The following is a 22,741-nucleotide window of genomic DNA, read 5'->3' on the forward strand; positions in this document are numbered from 1 at the left end:
TTAGAAATTACCTCTATTACTGATACGTTCCTGGATCCATCAAAGTCAGCCTTTCTAGACTACAGCCATGGACCAACATCATCTCCTCAACCACAACATTCTCCAATCTTGGCACATGGACATTACCCATTGCATGGCTTCCACTCTACTGGACATGAGGGTCTCTTCTCTCCAGGGGTGTCGGCCTATGGAGGAAGATCATTCCCATACCCATATCCAACATCACCTGTATCTAATCCTCATGGGCATCATAACGGGAGCCCCTATCTTAGCTACCAGCACTACAGTGGCACAATTAGCCAAGGTGGAAGACTTCATGAAGACCCAGGTTGGTGGACACCATTTTATTAAAATACATGGCACATTGGCACTAATATAGTATAAATTACAGTTTAAATACATGGGTAACTAACTGGGCCCTTTATACTCACATTACAATAACGCATTGTTCTAATTATTATGGGGTAATAATGACACACTTTAAAATACGGTATTTGGTGAGGTTTAATCTGATTTTTTTAACTTTTTTGTAAAACTATTTATGAATGCAGTACAATTACAATGTCAGCAATTTGGTGTGAGTGAAGGGCAGGGAGTTTTCTTATTGTAATCGCAAGGGGCACATTTATTAAAACTTTTGCAAGGAGAACCCAGGTATTAATTAGGCATATCGCTGTTATTTCATCACTGTATGGTACTGTTATACATATATGTGCATTGTATGGCACTTTATTATAATACTATGTGCTCACTTATCGAAGTTACCTTGGCACAGTAGTGTGATATTATGTAGAGTACTGCTCCCATTTGAATAGTATTACTATTCACCATACCAGACGGGTACAGTCCTCTCCTGAACATATGTCCTGTGCAGAGGTCTACATAGATGTGACTTCTGCCTGCCATATGTGTTTTGTAGTCCCTCAGACTGTGCACCACTTGTAAATGTGTATACTGGCAGGACAGGATCTAAATGTATTGCTGTGGGTTGTAGTCCATAAGGTCTTTAAATCGTACTTTAATTCAACTTCTATAAAGAAATTTGGTTGAGTATAAAAATGAGTAAAGTATTGATAATCTACTCTCTGTGATGCAATATAGTAATAGCCTGTTTACACAGAGAGATTGCCAATAAATGTTCACAAAGTTTGGCACAGAACAATGGCAGCACTGTGATTTATGCCCTGAAACAAATATGATGGCCCGGAGATGGTTAATATTGTTTTGTGTGCAGAAGTGATTTACCAGGTGATAAATTCATGTTTATGTCATTTATGATGCTTACATGGGTTAATTTTCATTACTATTGATTGTTATTTGTTACACAGGACCAATAATTATTCTGTGAGCTCAAGTAATACCATATATATGTTATCTATCTATCTATCTATCTATCTATCTATCTATCTATGTATCTATCTCCACTATCTATCTATCTATCTATCTATCTATCTATCTATCTATCTATCTATCTATCTATCTATCTCCAGTATCTATCTATCTATCTATCTATCTATCTATCTATCTATCTATCTATGTATCTATCTCCAGTATCTATCTATCTATCTATCTTCTATCTATTATTTATCTATTATCTATCTATATGTTATCTATCAATCAATCAATCTATATATCCATCTATCATCTATCTATCCATCTATCATTCTATCATCTATATATCATTTATCTATCTATCAATCATTATATCTATCTACCTATCAATCATCTATATATCTGTCTATCTATTCTACCAATTATCTACAGTCATATGAAAAAGTTTGGGCACCCCTATTAATCTTAAGCTTAATGTTTTATAAAAATTGGTGTTTTTGCAACAGCTATTTCAGTTTGATATATGTAATAACTGTTGGACACAGTAATGTTTCTGCCTTGAAATGAGGTTTATTGTGCTAACAGAAAATGTGCAATCTGCATTCAAACAAAATTTGACCTGTGCATAAGTATGGGCACCCTTATCATTTTCTTGTTTTAAATACTCCTGCCTACTTTTTACTGACTTACTAAAGCACTTTTTTTGGTTTTGTAACCTCATTGAGCTTTGAACTTTATAGCCAGGTGTATGCAATCATGAGAAAAGCTACTTAAAGTGGCCACTTGCAAGTTGTTCTCCTGTTTGAATCTCCTCTGAAGAGTGGCATCATGGGCTCCTCAAAACAACTGTCAAATGATCTGAAAACAAAGATTATTCAACATAGTTGTTCAGGGGAAGGATACAAAAAGCTGTCTCAGAGATTTAACCTGTCAGTTTCCACTGTGAGGAACATAGTAAGGAAATGGAAGAACATAGGGACAGTTCTTGTTAAGGCCAGAAGTGTCAGGACAAGAAAAACATCAGAAAGGCAGAGAAGAAGAATGGTGAGATCAGTCAAGGACAAGAGCTGCAGCATCAACTTGCTGCAGATGGTGTCACTGTGCATCGGTCAACTATACAACGCACTTTGCACAAGGAGAAGCTGTATGGGAGAGTGATGCGAAAGAAGCCGTTTCTGCAAGTACGCACAAACAGAGTCGGCTGAGGTATGCAAAAGCACATTTGAAGAAGCCTATTTCTTTTTGGAAGAAGGTCCTGTGGACTGATGAAACCAAGATTGAGTTGTTTGGTCATACAAAAAGGCGTTATGCATGGTGGCAAAAAAACACAGCATTCCAAGAAAAACACTTGCTACCCACAGTAAAATTTGGTGGAGGTTCCATCATGCTTTGGGGCTGTGTGGTCAATGCCGGCACTGGGAATCTTGTTAAAGTTGAAGGACGCATGGATTCCACTCAGTATCAGCAGATTCCTGGCAATAGTGTTCAAGAATCAGTGATAAAGTTGAAGTTACGCAGTGGATGGATCTTTCAGCAAGACAATGATCCAAAACACCGCTCCAAATCTACTCAGGCATTCATGCAGAGGAACAATTACAATGTTCTGGAATGGCCATCCCAGTCCCCAGACCTAAATATCATTGAACATCTGTGGGATCATTTGAAGAGGCTGTCCATGCTCGGCGACCATCAAACTTAACTGAACTGGAATTGTTTTGTAAAGAGGAATGGTCAAAAATACCTTCATCCAGGACCCAGGAACTCATTAAAAGCTACAGGAAGCGACTAGAGGCTGTTATTTTTGCAAAAGGAGGATCTACTAAATATTAATGTCACTTTTCTGGTGAGGTGCCCATACTTATGCACCTGTCAAATTTTGTTTGAATGCAGATTGCACATTTTCTGTTAGTACAATAAACCTCATTTCAAGGCAGAAACATTACTGTATCCAACAGTTATTACATATATCAAACTGAAATAGCTGTTGCAAAAACACCAATTTTTATAAAACATTAAGCTTAAGATTAATAGGGGTGCCCAAACTTTTTCATATGACTGTATCTATCTGTCTATCTATCTATCTATCTATTATCTACTATCTATTATCTATATATCTATCTACAGTATCTATCTATCTTCCATTATCTATCTATCTATCTATCTATCTATCTATCTACAGTATCTATCTATCTATCTACATTATCTATCTATCTATCTATCTATCTATCTATCTATCTACATTATCTATCTATCTATCTATCTACATTATCTATCTATCTATCTATCTACATTATCTATCTATCTATCTACATTATCTATCTATCTATCTATCTACATTATCTATCTATCTATCTATCTATTATCTACTATCTAATATCTATATATCTCTGTACAGTATCTATATTTGTCCATATAGCTTTATCCTTCCGGTCACAGCGTAGTAATGACTTATCTTGACATTTCTTTCTCGGTCCTGTGTATGTTGCGGGGGTTTAGGGCTGTGACAGCTCACTGGATTTATGAGAATTTAATTTGCATTACAAAACACGCTTCTTGGATAACGGGCAAAAGTATAATTAAGATGAGATTATGGAAATGTAGTACTAACTAGTCAGGAGTGTTTAGAGCTGGAATATTTAACACCTGGCACTTGTATACATATATATGTATACACAAATATATAATATATATTTATTATGTATTAGATTTATATCAATACGTATAATATATGTGATATTGACTGTAAATAATAGGACTTTATTAGAAGCCACTGAGAAGTTTCATGACTATACAGTATAACTCCTCACAATTCTGAGAAACTCCTTTTGAGAGCAAGGAGAGATCTATTCTTCCTTGATTGATCTATTATTTTTAAAAAGAAGAGCTGCAGCAGCTGAGGTGTGTATTAATTATGACATTACAAAGCAGTGCATAATATAAACTTCTGCTGCTGAAGAACCTCAGAAGTTGGATGTGATAGAGCATGTAGTAAAAGCTTGAACTGTTGTGTAAGTCAAACTGAATAAATGTTTTTTTAGCACTTTTTCGTTAATTTCTAATAAAGTGTGACTTAGGAGAGAGAAAGTCACACGACTCCACTTACATAAAAACATGGAATAGGGATGACAGTTGAAAGGCTATCATTATTTTTCTTAATGAAATAGCCTATGATTATTATTATATATACAGTGGGGGAAATAAGTATTTGATCCCTTGCTGTTTTTGCAAGTTTGCTCACTGACAAAGACATGAACAGTCTATAATTTTAAGGGTAGGTTAATTTCAACATTGAGAGATAAAATATCCCCAAAAAATCAAGAAAATCACATTGTATAAATTAGATAATTGTTTTTGTATTTTGCAGTGAGAAATAAGTATTTGATCCCCTACAAACCATTATGGGTTCTGGCTCCTACAGACCAGTTAGACGCTCTTAATCAACTCGTTACCTACATTAAAGACAGCTGTCTTACATAGTCACCTGTATAAAAGACTCCTGTCCACAGACTCAATTAATCAGTCAGACTCTAACCTCTACAACATGGGCAAGACCAAAGAGCTTTCTAAGGATGTCAGGGACAAGATCATAGACCTGCACAAAGCTGGAATGGGCTACAAAACCATAAGTAAGACGCTGGATGAGAAGGAAACAATGGTTGGTACAATAGTAAGAAAATGGAAGAAATACAAAATGACTATCAATCGACATCAATCTGGGGCATCATGCAAAATCTCACCTCGTGGGGTATCCTAGATCATGAGGAAGGTGAGAGATCAGCCTAAAACTACACAGGGGGGAACTTGTTAATGATCTCAAGGCAGCTGGGATCTCAGTCACCAAAAATCATTGGTAACACATTATGCCTGAAAGGTTTAAAATCCTGCAGTGCCCGCAAGGTCCACCTGCTCAAGAAGGCACATGTGCAGGCCCGTCTGAAGTTTGCCAATGAACACTTGGATGATTCTGTGAGTTATTAAGAGAAGGTGCTGTGGTCAAATGAGACAAAAATTGAGCTCTTTGGCATTAACTCAACTCGCCGTGTTTAGAGGAAGAAGAAGGATGAGTACAACCCTAAGAACATCGTCCCAACTGTGAAGCATGGTGGGGGAAACATTATACTTTGGTGGTGCTTTTCTGCAAAGGGGACATGACGACTGCACCGTACTAAAGGGAAGTTGGATGGGGTCATGTATCGCGAGATTTTGGCCAACAACCTCCTTTCCTCGGTAAGAGTATTAAAGATGGGTCGTGGCTGGGTCTTCCAGCAAGATAATGACCAAAAACCTACAGCCAAGGCAACAAAGAAGTGGCTCAAAAAGAAGCAAGCGACAGCCTCAAAATCTTAATGATTTAGAGATGATCTGCAAAGGGGAGAGGACCAAAATTCCTCCTGACATGTGCGCAACCCTCATCATCAACTACAAAAAACGTCTGACTGCTGTGCTTGCCAACAAGGGTTTTGCCACCAAGTATTAAGTGTTGTTTGCCAGAGGGATCAAATACTTATTTCTCACTACAAAATGCAAATAAAATTATCTAATTTATACAATGTGATTTTCTTGATTTTATTTTGGATATTCTATCTCTCAATGTTAAAATTAACCTACTTTTACAATTATAGACTGTTCATGTCTTTGTCAGTGGGCAAACTTACAAAAACAGCAAGGAATCAAATACTTATTTCCCCCACTATATATATGTATATATACAGTACAGACCAAAAGTTTGGACACACCTTCTCATTTAAAGATTTTTCTGTATTTTCTTGACTATGAAAATTGTACATTCACACTGAAGGCATCAAAACTATGAATTAACACATGTGGAATTATATACTTAACAAAAAAATGTGAAACAACTGAAAATATTTCTTATATTCTAGGTTCTTCAAAGTAGCCACCTTTTGCTTTGATGACTGCTTTGCACACTCTTGGCATTCTCTTGATGAGCTTCAAGAGGTAGTCACCGGAAATGGTTTTCACTTCACAGGTGTGCCCTGTCAGGTTTAATAAGTGGGATATCTTGCCTTATAAATGGGGTTGGGACCATCACTTGTGTTGTGCAGAAGTCTGGTGGATACACAGCTGATAGTCCTACTGAATAGACTGTTAGAATTTGTATTATGGCAAGAAAAAAGCAGCTAAGTAAAGAAAAATGCAGAAGTATCCCGACCGGCGGCGCCGCTCCCCGGTCCTCCCTTCACACTTGCCGTCGGGAGATCAGCGGCCCTAGCCGCTGATCTCCCGATGGTAGCCGCATGGAGGTCAGCGGCACCGCCAGTCGGGGTACTTCTGCTGCGAGCAGCCGAGAGATGACCGGCTAGCGCCGGTCATCTCCCGGCTGCATCGCCGCTGACCTCTGTGCGGCAGATGAGCCGCTAACGGCCGCCATCTTTTTCTGAAATCCCGCGTCACTGATTGGCCGCGGCCGGACCAATCAGCGACGCAGGATTTCCTGGACAGAAGGACAGACAGACGGGATAAGACGATTATATATATTAGATGAAGGCTAGGCCAAACTAAGTGTTCATGTGTACGGGAGAGTCAGTGGAGATTGCTGATCGGTCAACAGAGTTCTCATGTGTATGACCAGCTTTAGATTTAAGACCAAATCAGCCAACCAAATGCAGGGCACAGTGCTTTATTTATACGGGAAAATACATCAAATATGCTTTAAAAACAGAACAAATACACAGTTATAATAGCAAGAAGAAATAATGGATGAACCAAATGTGCTGTAGAAATAGGTAAAGACAACTACCATGTTGTGCAGACTAATCAATAAGTCATAATATTGCAAAAGTGCAAGTGCAATTACCCAATAACATGTACATGAGAGCAGATGGGAGCAACAACAAAAAGAGCTGAAAAAATGAATGTTGAATAAAGAGCATAATAGCCGATAAAAATAAAAATAAGTAGAACATTTATCTAAATAAAGAAAGCCAGATGGATTACAGGGCTTTATTCACTAACACACACCCGTCACGCATTTCGCCAGTGGCTTCATCAGACTTCATCAACCTAGATGAAGCTGTTTGGTGAATGGCTTGATTTGGGAATTATTTATTGTAAAAAAAAATGAGTGTATTCCTTTTCTTTGATTCACAGGATAGGCGACCTTGTAAAAGAGTAGTAGTCAATTTAAATAGGAAGAAACTTGACTGCACACTAGTGATGATCGAGCGTGCTTGTTTAACCCTTTCGTCGAGTACTCTCGGGTGCTTTCCAAGTATCTTCAGCGTGCTTGTATATTAAATTCGAGTCCCTGCGTCTGCATGATATATGACTGTTAGTCAGCCTCAACACATGTGAGGATTCCCTAACAAACAGGCAATCTCTGCATGTGTTGAGGCTGACTAACAGACTTAAATCATGCAGATGCAGAGACTCGAACTTAATATACGAGCACACCGAAGATACTCGGAAAGCACCCGAGCATGCTCGGCGAAAGGGTTAAACGAGCACACTCGCTCATCACTACTGCACACACATCGTTTCATTATGCAAAAATATCAGCACATGCTATTGCTGGTAAAAACATTTTCTTTTTTCCGGCCTCCAAATATAAATAACGGCTGTGCCAGTAATCTACTAGACAGATAGAAGTCCTAGTTCTGTGCCACTGTATTTTTTCTATTATTCTGGCATCTACCAAAGAGACTATATCCATATTTCACCTATAATGGCATATGATATGATGCTACTCGGTATCAATCCATGAAAAAAGCTCTGCATGCCTTAGTATGAAATCAGAGATACGCTGAGTTACAGCTATCTATAGGCATCAGTTTACCAATCTGCATGGGGCCTAGGAGGACTGTATTTTTATATAGCGTATATAATTGTGGGCATGTCAGAAGTGGTAGTTGTGCTACAGGAGCGCCACAAGGTGGAAACATCTGCTGTAGTGTATATCGGCCTCTTATTACTATGTGGCTCAGATATATAATATGCAGAATGTGCTAATTGAAAAATAGAAAAACCATGAACAGGGTTTTCCCATCTTATTAGTAATATTATAAGATTAATTAGTAATTTATCAAATTTCCTTTAATGTGAACTGTAGCAAGATGTTGTAAAAGAAAGGTATAGTCCACAACCAAACGGGTCACCCCAAGATCCAAGAATGCCATTGAGTGATCTTGAGTGTTCCTGAGCCTTGATGTAAAATCTGTATCAACCCCCAACTATGATATTGATAGTGTTGGTATCTTAGTGATGGAGGGCCAATAGGCCCCTCCGTAGCCCTAATTCCTAGGTAGGCTGTTACCACTGCACGCCTTACAGCTATTCCTCTGCTCAGGTGGCAGGTGTATGTTCTTGATCACTGGACGCATCCCGTACGATAGGTCACGTCTTCTCCAACAGTAACTGCTACCTTGAACAATGCAGAATTTCTACATTCCAACTCCCTCCTATTGTGGTGGCCTTTATGACCTGGACTTCTACAGACATCTTCATAGTTCCTTTTTCCAGTATCCATAAATCAAGTTCCCCTCCACTGAAGACATTAAAGGTCAGACAAACAAAACTATCAGTACTATACCTCACAATACTGGAAATAGCGCAGGACTGGGATTAGGTATGTTGGTGCCCTAGGCATATGAGATAATATGCACTCCCCATCTTCAGAAGAAAAAGTGGCGCATGTAATGTTCTAAACAAAATTCTTTCCTTGCACATCCGCCATTTGACTCACAGTGTATATGACCCCATTCATTACACCCCAAAATGTATTCATACCACATGCCAGACCCAAATACTAGAGGAGTCAGTTGGCGTATGTAATAATTAGGGACAATACCATATATAATATTAAGGGAGTACACTTTATATAATAAAGGAGAGCACTGTTTACAATATTAACGGATAACAATGTATATGATACAGTGTATATAAGATAATATGAAGGGCTGACTCTTTTTGAAATAAGGGGCTTTGGGGTAGAAAGGAAAAAATCAGAGTGATTGCCAAAACCCAGGATTTATACAGACCTGTGGTATGCCTGCCATATCATAGAATCATAGAATGGTAGAGTTGGAAGGGACCTCCTGGGTCATCTGGTCCAACCCCCTGCTCAAAGCAGGATTCACTAAATCATCTCAGACAGATGTCTGTCCAGCCTCTGTTTGAAGACGTCCATTGAAGGGGAACTCACCACCTCTCGTGGCAGCCTGTTCCACTCATTAATCACCCTAACTGTCAAAAAGTTTTTTCTAATAACTAATCTGTGTCTCCTCCCATTTAGTTTCATCCCGTTGCTTCTAGTCTTTCCCTGTGCAAATGAGAATAAAGATGATCCTTCTACAATGTGACAGCCCTTGACATATTTGTAGACAGCTATTAAGTCTCCTCTCAGTCTTCTTTTTTGCAAGCTAAACATTCCCAAATCCTGCAACCGTTCCTCATAGGACATGGTTTGCAGACCAGTCACCATTCTGGTCGCTCTTCTCTGAACTTGCTCCAGTTTGTCTATGTCTTTTTTAAAATGTGGTGCCCAAAACTGTACACAGTATTCCAGATGAGGTCTGACCAAAGAGGAGTAAAGACCGATAATGACTTCACGTGATCTAGACTGTATGCTTCTGTTAATACATCCCAGAATTGTATTTGCCTTTTTTGCTGCTGCATCACACTGTTGACTCATGTTCAGTCTATGATCTGTTAGTATACCTAAGTCTTTTTCACATGTACTGTTGCTTAGCTCTATTCCTCCCATTCTGTATATGCTTTTTTCATTTTTATTGCCCAGATGTAGTACTTTGCATTTTTCCCTGTTAAAAACCATTCTGTTGGTTGCTGCCCACTGCTCCAGTTTATTTAGGTCTTTTTGAATCCTCTCTCTCTCTTCTCTAGTATTAGCTATCCCTCCTAGCTTTGTGTCATCAGCAAATTTAATCAGTTCCTTCATCTAAATCATTGATGAAGATGTTGAACAATACAGGTCCCAGGACAGAGCCCTGTGGTATCCCACTTGAGACATTCATCCAGCTGGATGTGAAGCCATTTACAACCACCCTTTGAGTCCGATCACTAAGCCAGTTATGAATCCACCTAACAGTTGCCTGGTCCATTGCATACTTGGTCATTTTTTCAATAAGGATGGTGTGAGATACTTTGTCAAATGCTTTGCTGAAGTCAAGATATACTATATCTACAGCATTTCCCTGATCCACCCAGTCAGTGATTCTGTCATAGAAGGAAATTAAGTTAGTCTGACATGACTTGTTAGTTACAAACCCATGCTGACTCTGGTTAATCACTTCATTCTTATCCAGGTACTTACATACATGATGTTTAATAATTTGTTCAAAGATCTTTCCTGGTATAGAAGTCAGACTCACCGGCCTATAGTTCCCTGGGTCCACCTTCTTCCCCTTTTTGAAGATAGGAACAACATTTGCTCTTCTCCAGTCTTCTGGGACTTCTCCTGTTCTCCAAGAATTTTCAAAGATTATGGAGAGTGGTTCTAAAATTTCTTCTACGATCTCCTTCAGTACTCTGGGGTGTAATTCATCTGGACCTGGAGACTTGAACTCATTTATGTTAGCTAAATATTCCCTCACAATCTTTCTGTTTACAGATAACTTGGATTCTTCTATTCCTTTAAAAGGACAGTGCAAATCAGTTGATGTTACATTTTCTTTCTGAGAGAAAACAGATGCAAAATAGGAATTAAAAAGTTCGGCCTTCTCAACATCCTCTCTTACCATTTCTCAATTTTCATCCTGTAAAAATCCTATAGCATCTTTGACTTTTCTTTTACTTTTGACATACCCCCAAAATCCTTTTTTATTGCTTTTGACATCTCTTGCAAGCCTTAATTCATTGTCAGCTTTAGCTAACCTGATACGTGCCCTGCAGGATCTGCAGACTGCATTATAATCTTCTTTAGATATGCCTCCCTCTTTCCATTTAATAAACATTTCTTTCTTTCTTTTTAGCATGTGTTTAAGTTCTGTGTTCATCCATCCTGGTTTCCTTAAATGCTTCCCATTCTTCCTACTTTTCGGGATTGTTAACGATTGTGCTTTGAGAATCTCATTTTTAAAAATTTCCCATCCTTCCTGGACATTTTTGTCCTTAAGGACATCCAGCCATTGGATCCCTCCTATTCTCTTTCTGAGTCTCTTAAAATCTGCCTTTCTAAAATCTAACCTTGAAGTTTGAGTCTTCACATGTCTTCCTCCTCTAGTTATCCAAAATTCTATAATAGCATGATCGCTGCCTCCTAGCGTCCCAGCCACCTTTACCTCCTCAACCATTTCCTCCCTGTTTATAAGGATTAGATCCAAAGTAGCAGATCCCCTTGTTTTCTCCCCTACCTTTTGGAAGATAAAGTTGTCAGCAAGAGAGGATAAGAATTTGCTTGACCTGTTAGTTTTACTTGAGAGAGATTCCCAACAAATGTCTGGATAGTTGAAATCTCCCATGACCACTACGTCATATTTTTTGGAGAACTTGGTCATTTGATACATAAAGAGTTCATCCATATCTTCAGCTTGCCCAGGTGGCCTGTAGTAAATGCCTACAATGGTGTCCTTTCCGTTGTTCTCTCCTTGTATTCTTACCCAAACAGTTTCCACAGAACTCCCAGTCTCTGAAGCTTCAATCTCTGTGCAGATATACGCTTTTCTAACATACAATGCGACACCTCCTCCTCGTTTATCAATTCTGTTTCTTGCAAATAAGTTGTATCCTTTTAGCCTTTTATTCCAATCATGTGTATCGTCCCACCAAGTTTCAGTGATTCCAATGACATCATATTTCTTTTCCTGCATTAGTAGTTCCAATTCTCCTTGTTTGTTGCCCATGCTTTGTGCATTTGTATAAAAACATTTTAGTTTGTGATTGGTTTCTCTTCCTCCCATATTTTTATTTAGATTTTTTTGTCTTTGTTCTTTCTTTCCACTTCCAGTAGCAGAGATCTCAATAGTATTTGTCAGCTGTATGGCTTTTTCTGGCCTTTTGCTTCCCTTCCCACATTGTTCTAGTTTAAAGCTCTCCTGATGAGTGTAGCAAGGCGACTTCCAAATACATGTTTTCCAGTCTTCGTAAGGTGCACCCCATCTCTAGCAAGTAGTCCATCGTATAGGTAATTCATCCCGTGATCCAGAAATCCAAATCCTTGTTGACGGGACCATCGACGTAGCCAGTTGTTCACCTGTAGAATCTTATTCCACCTCATTGTTCCATGGTCATCCACTGGGAGGATGGATGAGAAGACCACCTGCGCTCCCAATTCTTTCACTTTCTTGCCTAAGTCTTCAAAGTCACTGCAGATGGTTTCCAGGTCCTTTCTTGCGGTGTCATTTGTCCCCACATGTATTAGCAGGAATGGGTAGTGATCTGTAGGTCTGAAGAGTCTTGATATCCTGTCAGACACATCTTTAATTTTTGCTCCAGGAAGACAGCACATTTCTCTTGAGGTTATGTCTGGTCTGCAGATAGCGGCCTCTGTTCCTCTTAACAGGGAATCCCCCATGACCACCACTCTTCGTTTTTTCTTCACAACATTCTTCTTTCTCCATCCAGGAGGATTCTGAGGGCTTACAAGGTTATTCATTGCTGGCAAAGTCTTATCTTGCTGTATTTCTTCAAGGTTCTCCTGCGTGAGAGCCTGGTACTGGTTCCTGAGCAGTATGGGTGCTGACTGCCTCTCGATCCTCCGGCTCCTGTGGGTCACATGCTTCCATTCCTCTGTTTCCTCAGGTGCAGTTCGAATTTCTTCTCTTTCTGAATCATGAAGAGATAATTCTGCTCTGTCTAAGAACTCTTCACCTTCCTTAATGATTTTCAAGGTAGTTAACCTCTCTTCTAGATTTCGCAACTTTTCCTCCAACAGGGACACAAGCTTGCATTTCTGGCATGTGAAGTTTGGCTTTTCCACTGGCAAGTCTGTGAACATGTAGCAGGATATGCAGCTCACCAAATGGCTCCTGGACTCTTCCATGTTCTTACTGTTAATGTTCTAAAAACAGTGAAATGCTTCAAAATGGCGGCGCGCGGTTTACCGATGTCCTCTTTTCAGCTCCAACAGCCAAAATCCAGTGTTCTTTGAGCTCGCGGAGACTCTTCACTTACCCCAAAATGCAGTGGAAATATGCAAATTATCTCCTCAGGACTCCTCCCCTGGTTAAGATTGAACCAAGCAAAACTATATCTCCCAGTATAAATATCTCCCAGTATAACCCCTACAAATGTAACTCTATGCTGGGCATTCTATCACAAACAAGAATGTTATCACCCATCATCACTCTTCAGACCTTACAGTGAGCAGAGGCAGAACTTTGCAGGTAACTCCAACTCTGGAGTCACTCTCTTTCTTTTCTTCTCCACCTGCTCCTGACCGTCATACTGACTTCTACCAGCCACAACTTGTCTCTGCAGAGTTTACTGCCCAAATGTCTTTGGTTTGTCACTATTAAGGCTGATCCACACACCACACCACTTAAAATGACATTGTCTGTGGAGTTAGATTCCCCAGACTAGTCATCCCTCTTTACATATTATCATGCCACTGTGGGCGTGATAACATGATTTGCAAGAGTCTGCGTTATCGCCAATTCTCTGCAAACCTTGCGCAGGCATGTGACTTTCTTCAGGCAAGTCTTTGAAGCCGGGTGTATGCACTGCGAATGACCAGAAGTGCAGAAGACGGCTCACGTACAACGATAATGCCAACTCTCATGATAATATACAAAGAGGGCTGACTAGTCTGGGGAAACTAACGTCCCATCGACTAGTCAAAAGCTTAATTAGCATAAGAAAAACAGAGATTATAAATCTTTTTTTACACATGGATTTTTTTGGTTAGGTAGGGAATTTAGTAATACATATGTGAATGCTGCTGTGTTGGGGGACCGGACAAGTTCCCTCTAAAGTAATGTTGAAGCAAACCCCTTAAAGTATTACAAGGAATACTATTATGAAAGGCTACATATTACTAACTTCAGTGTTTTGTTGAGGCCTGTGCTGTGTGTAATTTTACTTTCAAACATTTACAAAACTTGCAGTACCATTATTCACCACTGTGGATGGAGAACACTTTTCATAGAATCCAATGCAATAGCGCCCTCCCCGCCTAGCAAACTTTTTCAGTGCTGTTAATAGGCATAGTCACATTTGTAATGATTTTTTATTGCTCCATTAGATCTAAAATGAAAATAACTGAAGAGGCTTTGCAATTAGTCCTGAATCATGTCAAGTTTCTGATTCAAGTGAAGAAACGTTCATCTTTACTTTTATCCCAGATAGATTTTTTTAGAAAAAATGTTTTAGGATTATAAATAGTAATTAATCAGAATCTATTACAGAATTGTCATTCAATGCAATCACTATTTGTTTTACCTTACAATTAGAATCATTTCATCGTACAGTAAATTCCATGCCCCGCTGAAATAATATTGATACTACATTTTATATGAGTTCTAATTACAGGTTATCAGAAGAAAGACATCCATCATTACAGAAACTCTTAATTTTATGACGTTAATTATGGTAGACATTGTCAGATGAGCCAAGAAATCTCATAACAACTTATCTCATCGCTACTATCCATTTTTCAGTTCAATTAGTGGTTCAGCTTCAGAAATCTCTATCAGGGATCAGCCTTTGTTATAAATGGGAACTCTAGCTAGTCATAAAATTTGCCTTCCGCAGCCACTAAACAAATGGCCGTGCATGTACATAAATGGCCCAGGTATCAGAAGCTCTGTTTTGGCTCTAGATCCCCACCGATCATGAGAATGTGGCTCCTCCATTTGAATGGAATGATGGGTGGGCATGTGCATCACAGCTCCAGGCGTTCTTTATAGGACTGGTTTAGTCCCACAGCCAATGAATGAAGCAGTGGTGCTCATGTCTGGCAACCACTCCATTTAGATGTGACTCTATAGATCCCAGTTCTCAGGGGTTCCAGCTGTTGGACCCCCACCAATAAGTAAGTTTTTACCTATGCACAACTTATAAAGATGGGTATAAACATTTAAAGCTTCAGTGACCAGCCAGAGACACAATGCTCCATCCCTCATCCACATATACCAGTCTCAGATGTTTATTGAAAACCCCATTTTTTTAGGATTACTTTGGCTGTGGATTACTTTGCATGTATGAATAGATAAAGTCATTGTCAAACAGGTTGGGGGTAATTGTATCTGTTGCTCTCCGTTCTGTGGAAAGTTACCTTTCTTTAGTATTAAAGCCCGAGGTCATGACTGATACCATCTTGGTCAATTTCCAATATGTCCTCGGATTCAACTTCACTGTCCTTATTTTGACCCGCCATCTTGAGTTACTATTTCTTTCTTTGTGCTTTTAAGAATAAGATCCATCAGTTCAAAAATGTTGTCCTCTTAAGCTAAGCACAAATCATATTACTTGTACGTAATTTATCACTTGTCAATTGTCTTCTCAGAGCTGGAGAAATCAACGGTCATAGAAAATGGAGAAATCCGGATCAATGGAAAAGGGAAGAAAATTAGAAAACCTCGCACAATATATTCCAGTTTACAACTACAGGCATTAAATCACAGGTTCCAACAAACTCAGTATTTGGCACTACCAGAGAGGGCAGAGCTGGCGGCACAGCTTGGCCTAACACAGACACAGGTGAGGAACAAAGGCTTCTGGGTAATATTTAAAAGTGTCTAAAAACAATGAAAGATCCAGTGGATGGAAGAAATAGAGCTGGAGATAGGGCTGTAGGTGTTGGACTGAGGTCCTTGGACCCACCAGTGGAGATGACTCTTAGGTCCACTGCATCTACGTTGTGGTAGACACAGGAAATATGAGTAGGGTCATGTAGATTGTTTGTTAATCGTCTCAGTGGCAAGTGATTTTCTCCAAAGTTACCTCCAAATGGATTTTGCTTCTACTGAAAATATAACTGGGGATAGGATGTTGCAGCCATGGGTAACCATTAAATCGAGCACTTCTGATATATCTTTAGAACCGCGGTCTGATTTTCTTGATCTATAATTGGACAGTTCTAGAGTCACATGCGGACTCTTATCACCCAATGATGATGCTCCCAATGTCTTATGTCAAGTGATGTTTATATGTCTTCCCTTTATTATAGGTGAAAATATGGTTTCAGAATAAGAGGTCCAAGTACAAGAAGATCATAAAACAAGGTTCAAGTATTCAGGATGGAGATCAAGCGCTCACCTCATCTTCACTTTCTCCTTCTTCTCCCAATGTTCCTCCGAGTTGGGACTTTTCTTCAACTACAAAGACTACCCCAATTCCTTCCAATTACTTGAATAATTATAATCCCTGGTATCAGGCTCCAGATACTTTTTCAAGATCCCCAATGATGTAATGGGACCTAATAGAGATTTGTAATATGATCTTACTGTCATGCCAGATGATACCAGCCAATATGGGTCATAGGAAGAAAGGGGATATGACAAGTTCTCCTTAACGTGCTCTCTTATATAATAATAATTACTGCTGTGGATCCATCCATTGTCTGGAGAAGGAGCTAAAATGCTTTGATACACGTGATGCCTGTCAAGTATATGAATAGATGTTAAATTAACATTTATTTACTCTATGAAATACAGTAAATATATCAAATAGGCAACCTATGTGGCTACTCTCAGTCACCTAATGAGAGAACGCACATAACAGGTTGGCCATTTTTAATGGATGATGAGACTCTTAACAGGGATTTGGACTCCATAAATAAAACAATGTTAGCAAAAAAAAAAAGAGAAAATGATTCCTGAAAATGGGAGGACATTTTGACCCAGTTGGTTAGGAATGTGATAGTTTCAAGAAGAACCTGAAACGGGCCTAATTTGAATCTTCTAACTAAGGCAAAAAACACTGGCACAGCCTACAAGACCTATTTCCTTATGCCATTTTTACGACACGTGGAGTGTTGGAGAGGATATCACATTAGCTCAAATGTGTGGTGCGCAGCTAGTATAAACTATCTATCATTGTGATCAAAAATAGGAAAAATGAAAGTGCCACTCACCACCAGAGCTTAACTTCTTTATTTCTCCAAGAATACAAATAAAATTTAGCAGGATGATAAAGCACAAGAGAGAGTGTGAAAAGGCCATAGCCCGTTTGTGTCCTGCTAACTTTGATCCTGCTGGCCTTTTAATCTTATTAGTGGATAAATAAAGAAGATAAGGTCTGGTTGGTGAGTGCCACTTTCATTTTTTTCTATTTTAGATTACACTATTTTGTATCTCTGCTATGAAGAATGCACCCGTGCTCCATATACATTGCTAAGTATATTACTGGTATACCTATATACATGAACATTGTCTTGGTAAAGAATTTCATTTTTTTATTCCATTACATACCCTAAATTTTCACAAAAACGAACGACAGTTCTTGAGTACCATTGTTCAGCACAGAGATATAGCTGTATAAGTGATGCTCAATCCTTGGTGACTGGTTACATTGCTATAAACGATAAATTAAAATTTCCATCTTCACGGTGACAGGTAGACTTCAATATGGTTATAAATACATGTAACCAAACTTAAAGGGAACCATGTAGCTGATTCATGGTGCCCGATCCACGGTGAGCATGAATCAGAGTCCAGCTCCGTCATTTCAGCCTGGACTACATGTCATCCGAATGTGGTCCGATTATTTCCAATGGACTCATTGAGTTGCATGGCCGAGTTCGATCTGATTTACGGGTGCAACTGGTGCATGCTGCGATTTTTTTCCTCGGACAGACTTGTTCCGAGGAAAAAATCAGACTTGTGCACAGCCCCATAGAATAATATTGGTTTGAGTGTGATCTGATGTTTTGTTGGATTGGACTTGGACCTGAAATACGGTCATCTGCATGAGCCCTTAGGGAGAGACCTGTCACTTAGGGGGACTGTGGAGGGGGCCAGATGAAATGACAGAGCTGGACTCTGATTCATACTACCATCATGAATCAGCTTTCAGGTTCCCTTTATTGTGAATGCTCATCCTTGAACACAAATTTATTTTCTTCATCTTTATACACCTAAAGTATTGTGCTGATTCCTTTCCTTCTACATCTTTGTTGAGGTTGGAGCTCCATTTATCTGACACTGAGTCCGGAATAATCTTTATACGCTACGTTAAAAAAAAAATTGTGACTGCCTACATCTACCACTAGAGGGAACATAGGAGCTCATGGTATACTGTCCATACAGTAACCTAATAATGTATGGACCTTCATGTATGAGGTTCAGTCGTAGGCTATAATTCAACTCCTTTATAAATATATGTTGCAGGAGTAAAGATCCTGAGATTTAGCAGGAGCAGATTGGGTGCCAGAGACAGCTGGGGAATTGAGGAGAAGACAGAAGTGGAGAGGTTTATTATAACCACTTTTGAGATATCTTTTCCAGCATAGACAGTGCTGAATGAGATCTAAGGAAAGAAACAAGGAATGGTCTCTATTTAGCTGGCAATCATGTGATGGCCGAGCCCCTCCGGTCACATCAGAGCAGCCAGGTTCTATCAGGCTGACATCTATCATGACTGTGGACTGTTTCCCCTTCTAACCGGGGCTCTTAAAGAAGAAAAACTGCAAAATAAAAAAATAAATATTTAAAGACTAAATTTCCCCCAAAAATCTGAATGACCTCATTGGAAAGCAATTATTTTAAAAAGTACATATATACCAAAATATGTAAAAAATCTTAAGTATTTCATACCATTTCTGCAGTCTAGGTGGCTCCTTTGTGACCATGTTTGTCTGCTTTCCTTTTCTTTGCAAAACACGTGCTGTATATCTGAAATGTGATCAGTCCTGGGTGGTTTTCACCCCTTATTTATGTCATGCCATTAATGACGTTAGGTACATAGGACAGTTACAGTGCAGCATCTAAACAGCACATGTGTACAAAATATAGACTGTGCATGTCCAAGATCCAATATTAGGCGGAGTGGACACAAAGCATAGTTAAAAGGGTTGTCTGGGACTTCTATATTAAAGGCCTGTCCTTAGGATAGGTCATTCATATCTGATTGGAGGGGGTGCGACATTCAACACCATCTGACAATCACCTGCTCACGGTGATTCAAGTAGGGAGCGGATGTGCAGTACCTACCTTTGGCCACTATATAGTTGACGGAGCTGTGCAGCTCCGCAACTGAGCACATCTTGCCACTGCCGGCATCATAAACAGCTGATTGGTAGGGGTGGTGGGTGGCACACCCCCACCGGTCAGATATTGATGACCTATCCTAAGGATGGTCCATCAATATAAAAGTACCAGACAACCCCTTTAATATTGTTGGTCAGAGTTCGCTGTTGTAGGCACCAAGTGCCCACAAATCTGACATGGAAGAATAAAGTGGGTGGCAGGCTCCAGCTGCATGGGCTTGAGAAAGAATCAAAAATAACACATATTTGTAAGTACAGTATCTATATCTCAATACTACATGACTTTTTCAATGCTTGTCAGAATTGCACAACTCCCAGAAACTTGCAGTGATTTGGAGCGTGTGTCAGAAAAACACAGCGCCAAGTGTTAGAAAAATATATGCAGGAATAAATCAGCACAGAACATTGGCTCAAAAAATGACCTGATGTTGAAAGGTGGAATTTCAGTTTTTGGAAAATCTAAACTGTAGCGTAAACTACCTTCGACTAATCAATATGTAAGATTCGTTTGACATTTTAGATCTTTTTTTGCCAGAATTTTTTTAAAAACATATTAGGAGATATATAGTTAGTCCACCTAAAAATCCACATTAACATTGCCAGTATGAGATCTAGGTGGATATGTCCATCAGTCACCAACCCTACCCTATCATTATGTAATGAAGAGGGATAGTCAATAGATGTGCAAATATATAGGGGATCTTAAATGATAGGGTCATGATGACAATTTATCTTCTGCCCACAATCACAGTAATGAAGACAGTTCATATTTGAGGCATTAGGGAAGAATATAATGGCTTCCTCCACTATATCTAAGTAATAAGTACCATTAAAGTGGTTCTAGTTTATCGATCCACTGCTTGAGTTGAAATACGTTAAGAAGAAAAAAACAATTGTAGCTAAGCTAAACTTTTCTGCTAGTTTACAATGGCTTAACCCATGGAAAATTGTTTATATGGAACAAATGATCCATGAAGTGACGGGATGAGTTATTAAGTTTCCACCTTTTGCCTAAAAAAGGGTCAAGTGGTGGCAACTGTTCTATCCGCAAGGCACTGGACAGCTTAATATCAGGTGTCTTATGGCACCTGTCAGTTCTACAAGTATGACCAAAGATTATAATTTAATTCATGGAACTTCACCATATTTTGGGGTGGCAAATTACATTGCTCTATCAATTTTGAGTCACTATGAATCAGGTTTGGATACATATAAAGTTACCCGCTGTCTCCTGTTACTGTCCATGAAAATTGTCATGCTATCTTTTTAGATGATGTTGTGGTAGATAAGCATTGGTTATGTTGACTTTTAGTGTCTTGAGTTTTTTCGGAGGATGATCAGTTGTCAGAGGTGTCTGGCAGTGGTTCACTCCACTCTTCCATTTATTCTTGCCCAAAGCAAGCATTTATGTGTACGAGGAGGAGTTGAGAGAAGTAACTGTTGGTCTAACAAGCGATCGGCCAACACGTATTTTATTATCTTGGACTCCATTACTCTTTCTTTAGTCCCATGTTCATTTTACCGCTGTTCCTTTCATTATTCACTGTGATTGTTATCCCTAACTCAGTTGTACATGGTGGGGATCACTGCAAAAGTTGCCAGTCTCAGAATAAAGAATTTTGGGTTACTGGTACACAGAAGCTCTTTCGCAAATTCAGATCAGTAAGTGTACAATAACCATGAAAAGTTGATAAACCTCTTGTACTGACCAGTCAACTCGCAATGTCAATCCATACCCTGGAACCATTGGAAGATCCCCTGTAAGGCCAATTTTATAGAAAATAAAAGCAATTTTGCCCTCCTGCTCACTATTTACATACAGAATGTATGAAAGTTTAAAAATCTCTGGTGGTCTACGATAGTGAAGTGATTAATTTCCTAGTGATATAAGCAGTGAGGAGGTTTATTATATGTTCCCTGGTGGACTAGAGAATGGATAGGATCAATTGTGAATTCAGGATGTTTCTGGGGATCCCTTCTGCCTTAATTTAAAACCAACCTTAATCCTTTGGTCCAACACGATAGCTGGCATACCAGTTACTGTGTTAGTTACAGCCATGCTTATATATACTTATTGACTGTATTTCTATGAATTCTGTTCCATGAAAGTCTGGTATATTCTATTACTGTCAGTCAAAGGCCACCACCACTTGTTTCTCGGCCATCCACTAACTCCCATTTAAGGGAAATACCTGTGTACTTTTTAACTGGTCGGCATTTTACAAGTTCTTTAGTCCTCTCCTAACCTCCATTGTTCTTTGTACTTTGTGACTATCATTTGTCCATGAGCTACTTCTGGAAATATGCTCAGTAATTGTATGAGGGGCCTTCAGGTTTTAGCTAACAGTATTGTGGTGTTAACACACTAAGAGGTTCAGTCACTAATGATAATGTATATATTGATTTTATTTCTTGTCTGTTTTCTAAACGTTTAGCAAGCCAAAGACTAAACTCTACTCTTAAAGGGAATCTGTAGCAGGTTTTTGCAATGTAACCTTAGAGCAGCATGATGTAGGGGCTGAGATCCTGATTCCAGTGATGTGTCACTTACTAGACTGTGTGTTGCCATTACAATAAAATCAATGTTTTATCAGCAGGAGATTATCATCACAGGACTAGTGGTCTCATGCCTCCTAGTCAACTGTTGTGTGTAAGCCCGCCCCCAGCACTGATTAGCAGCTTTCTGTTAATTTACATTGTACACAGAAAGCTGCCAATCAGTGGTGTGGGCAGGGATATACAGGGCTCAGTATTCAGTGCACTTCTACATCTGCAGCAAAGAAAACTGTGATTGTATCAAAATGACAGCATGCAGACTAACAAGTGACACATCTCTGGAATTAGGGTTTCTCCCCCTACATTATGATGCTCTCAAATTACAAAGCAAAAACCTGATGACAGATTCCCTTTAAAAAAAAGACCCAAAGTCTCAGCTCATAGTCTCAACTTTAAGGGAACTATATCACCAATATTTGAAATCCTCAATATTATCATATTCCTTAGGCTCTTTCTTACTATGACCATGAAATGTTTACAGATCTTTTCAGGGATATTTGATGGCCTCAGATATTTGTGCATGTCCTTTTGAAATGATTCTTTTTTTATTATAACTATTAATGAACCAATTTATTATGGTTACAATGTCAAAATATTTTATTTATAAAGAGATGTTAATAATGTATGAGTCATATCAGCAAAATGTGCTATTCTTTACAAAGATCCATTCCTGAGGTATATATATATATATATATATATATATATATATATATATATCTATATTATAGATAT

The 22,741-nt window shown here is 39.0% G+C and overlaps 1 protein-coding gene across 1 annotated transcript; it reads left to right on the plus strand.

The window, feature by feature from the left end:
* Positions 1-22,741, plus strand: DLX4 (distal-less homeobox 4; the record flags this gene model as incomplete). The annotated part of the gene is made up of 3 exons (XM_073681559.1): positions 1-328; positions 15,752-15,945; positions 16,415-22,741. Coding segments are annotated over 3 exons (765 nt in total), but the record flags the coding sequence as incomplete, so codon positions are not given.

Source organism: Phyllobates terribilis, unplaced genomic scaffold (genome assembly GCF_046119375.1).
Source record: "Phyllobates terribilis strain yellow unplaced genomic scaffold, ASM4611937v1 Scaffold_5__5_contigs__length_657084704, whole genome shotgun sequence".
In the NCBI taxonomy this organism is placed as follows: domain Eukaryota; kingdom Metazoa; phylum Chordata; class Amphibia; order Anura; family Dendrobatidae; genus Phyllobates; species Phyllobates terribilis.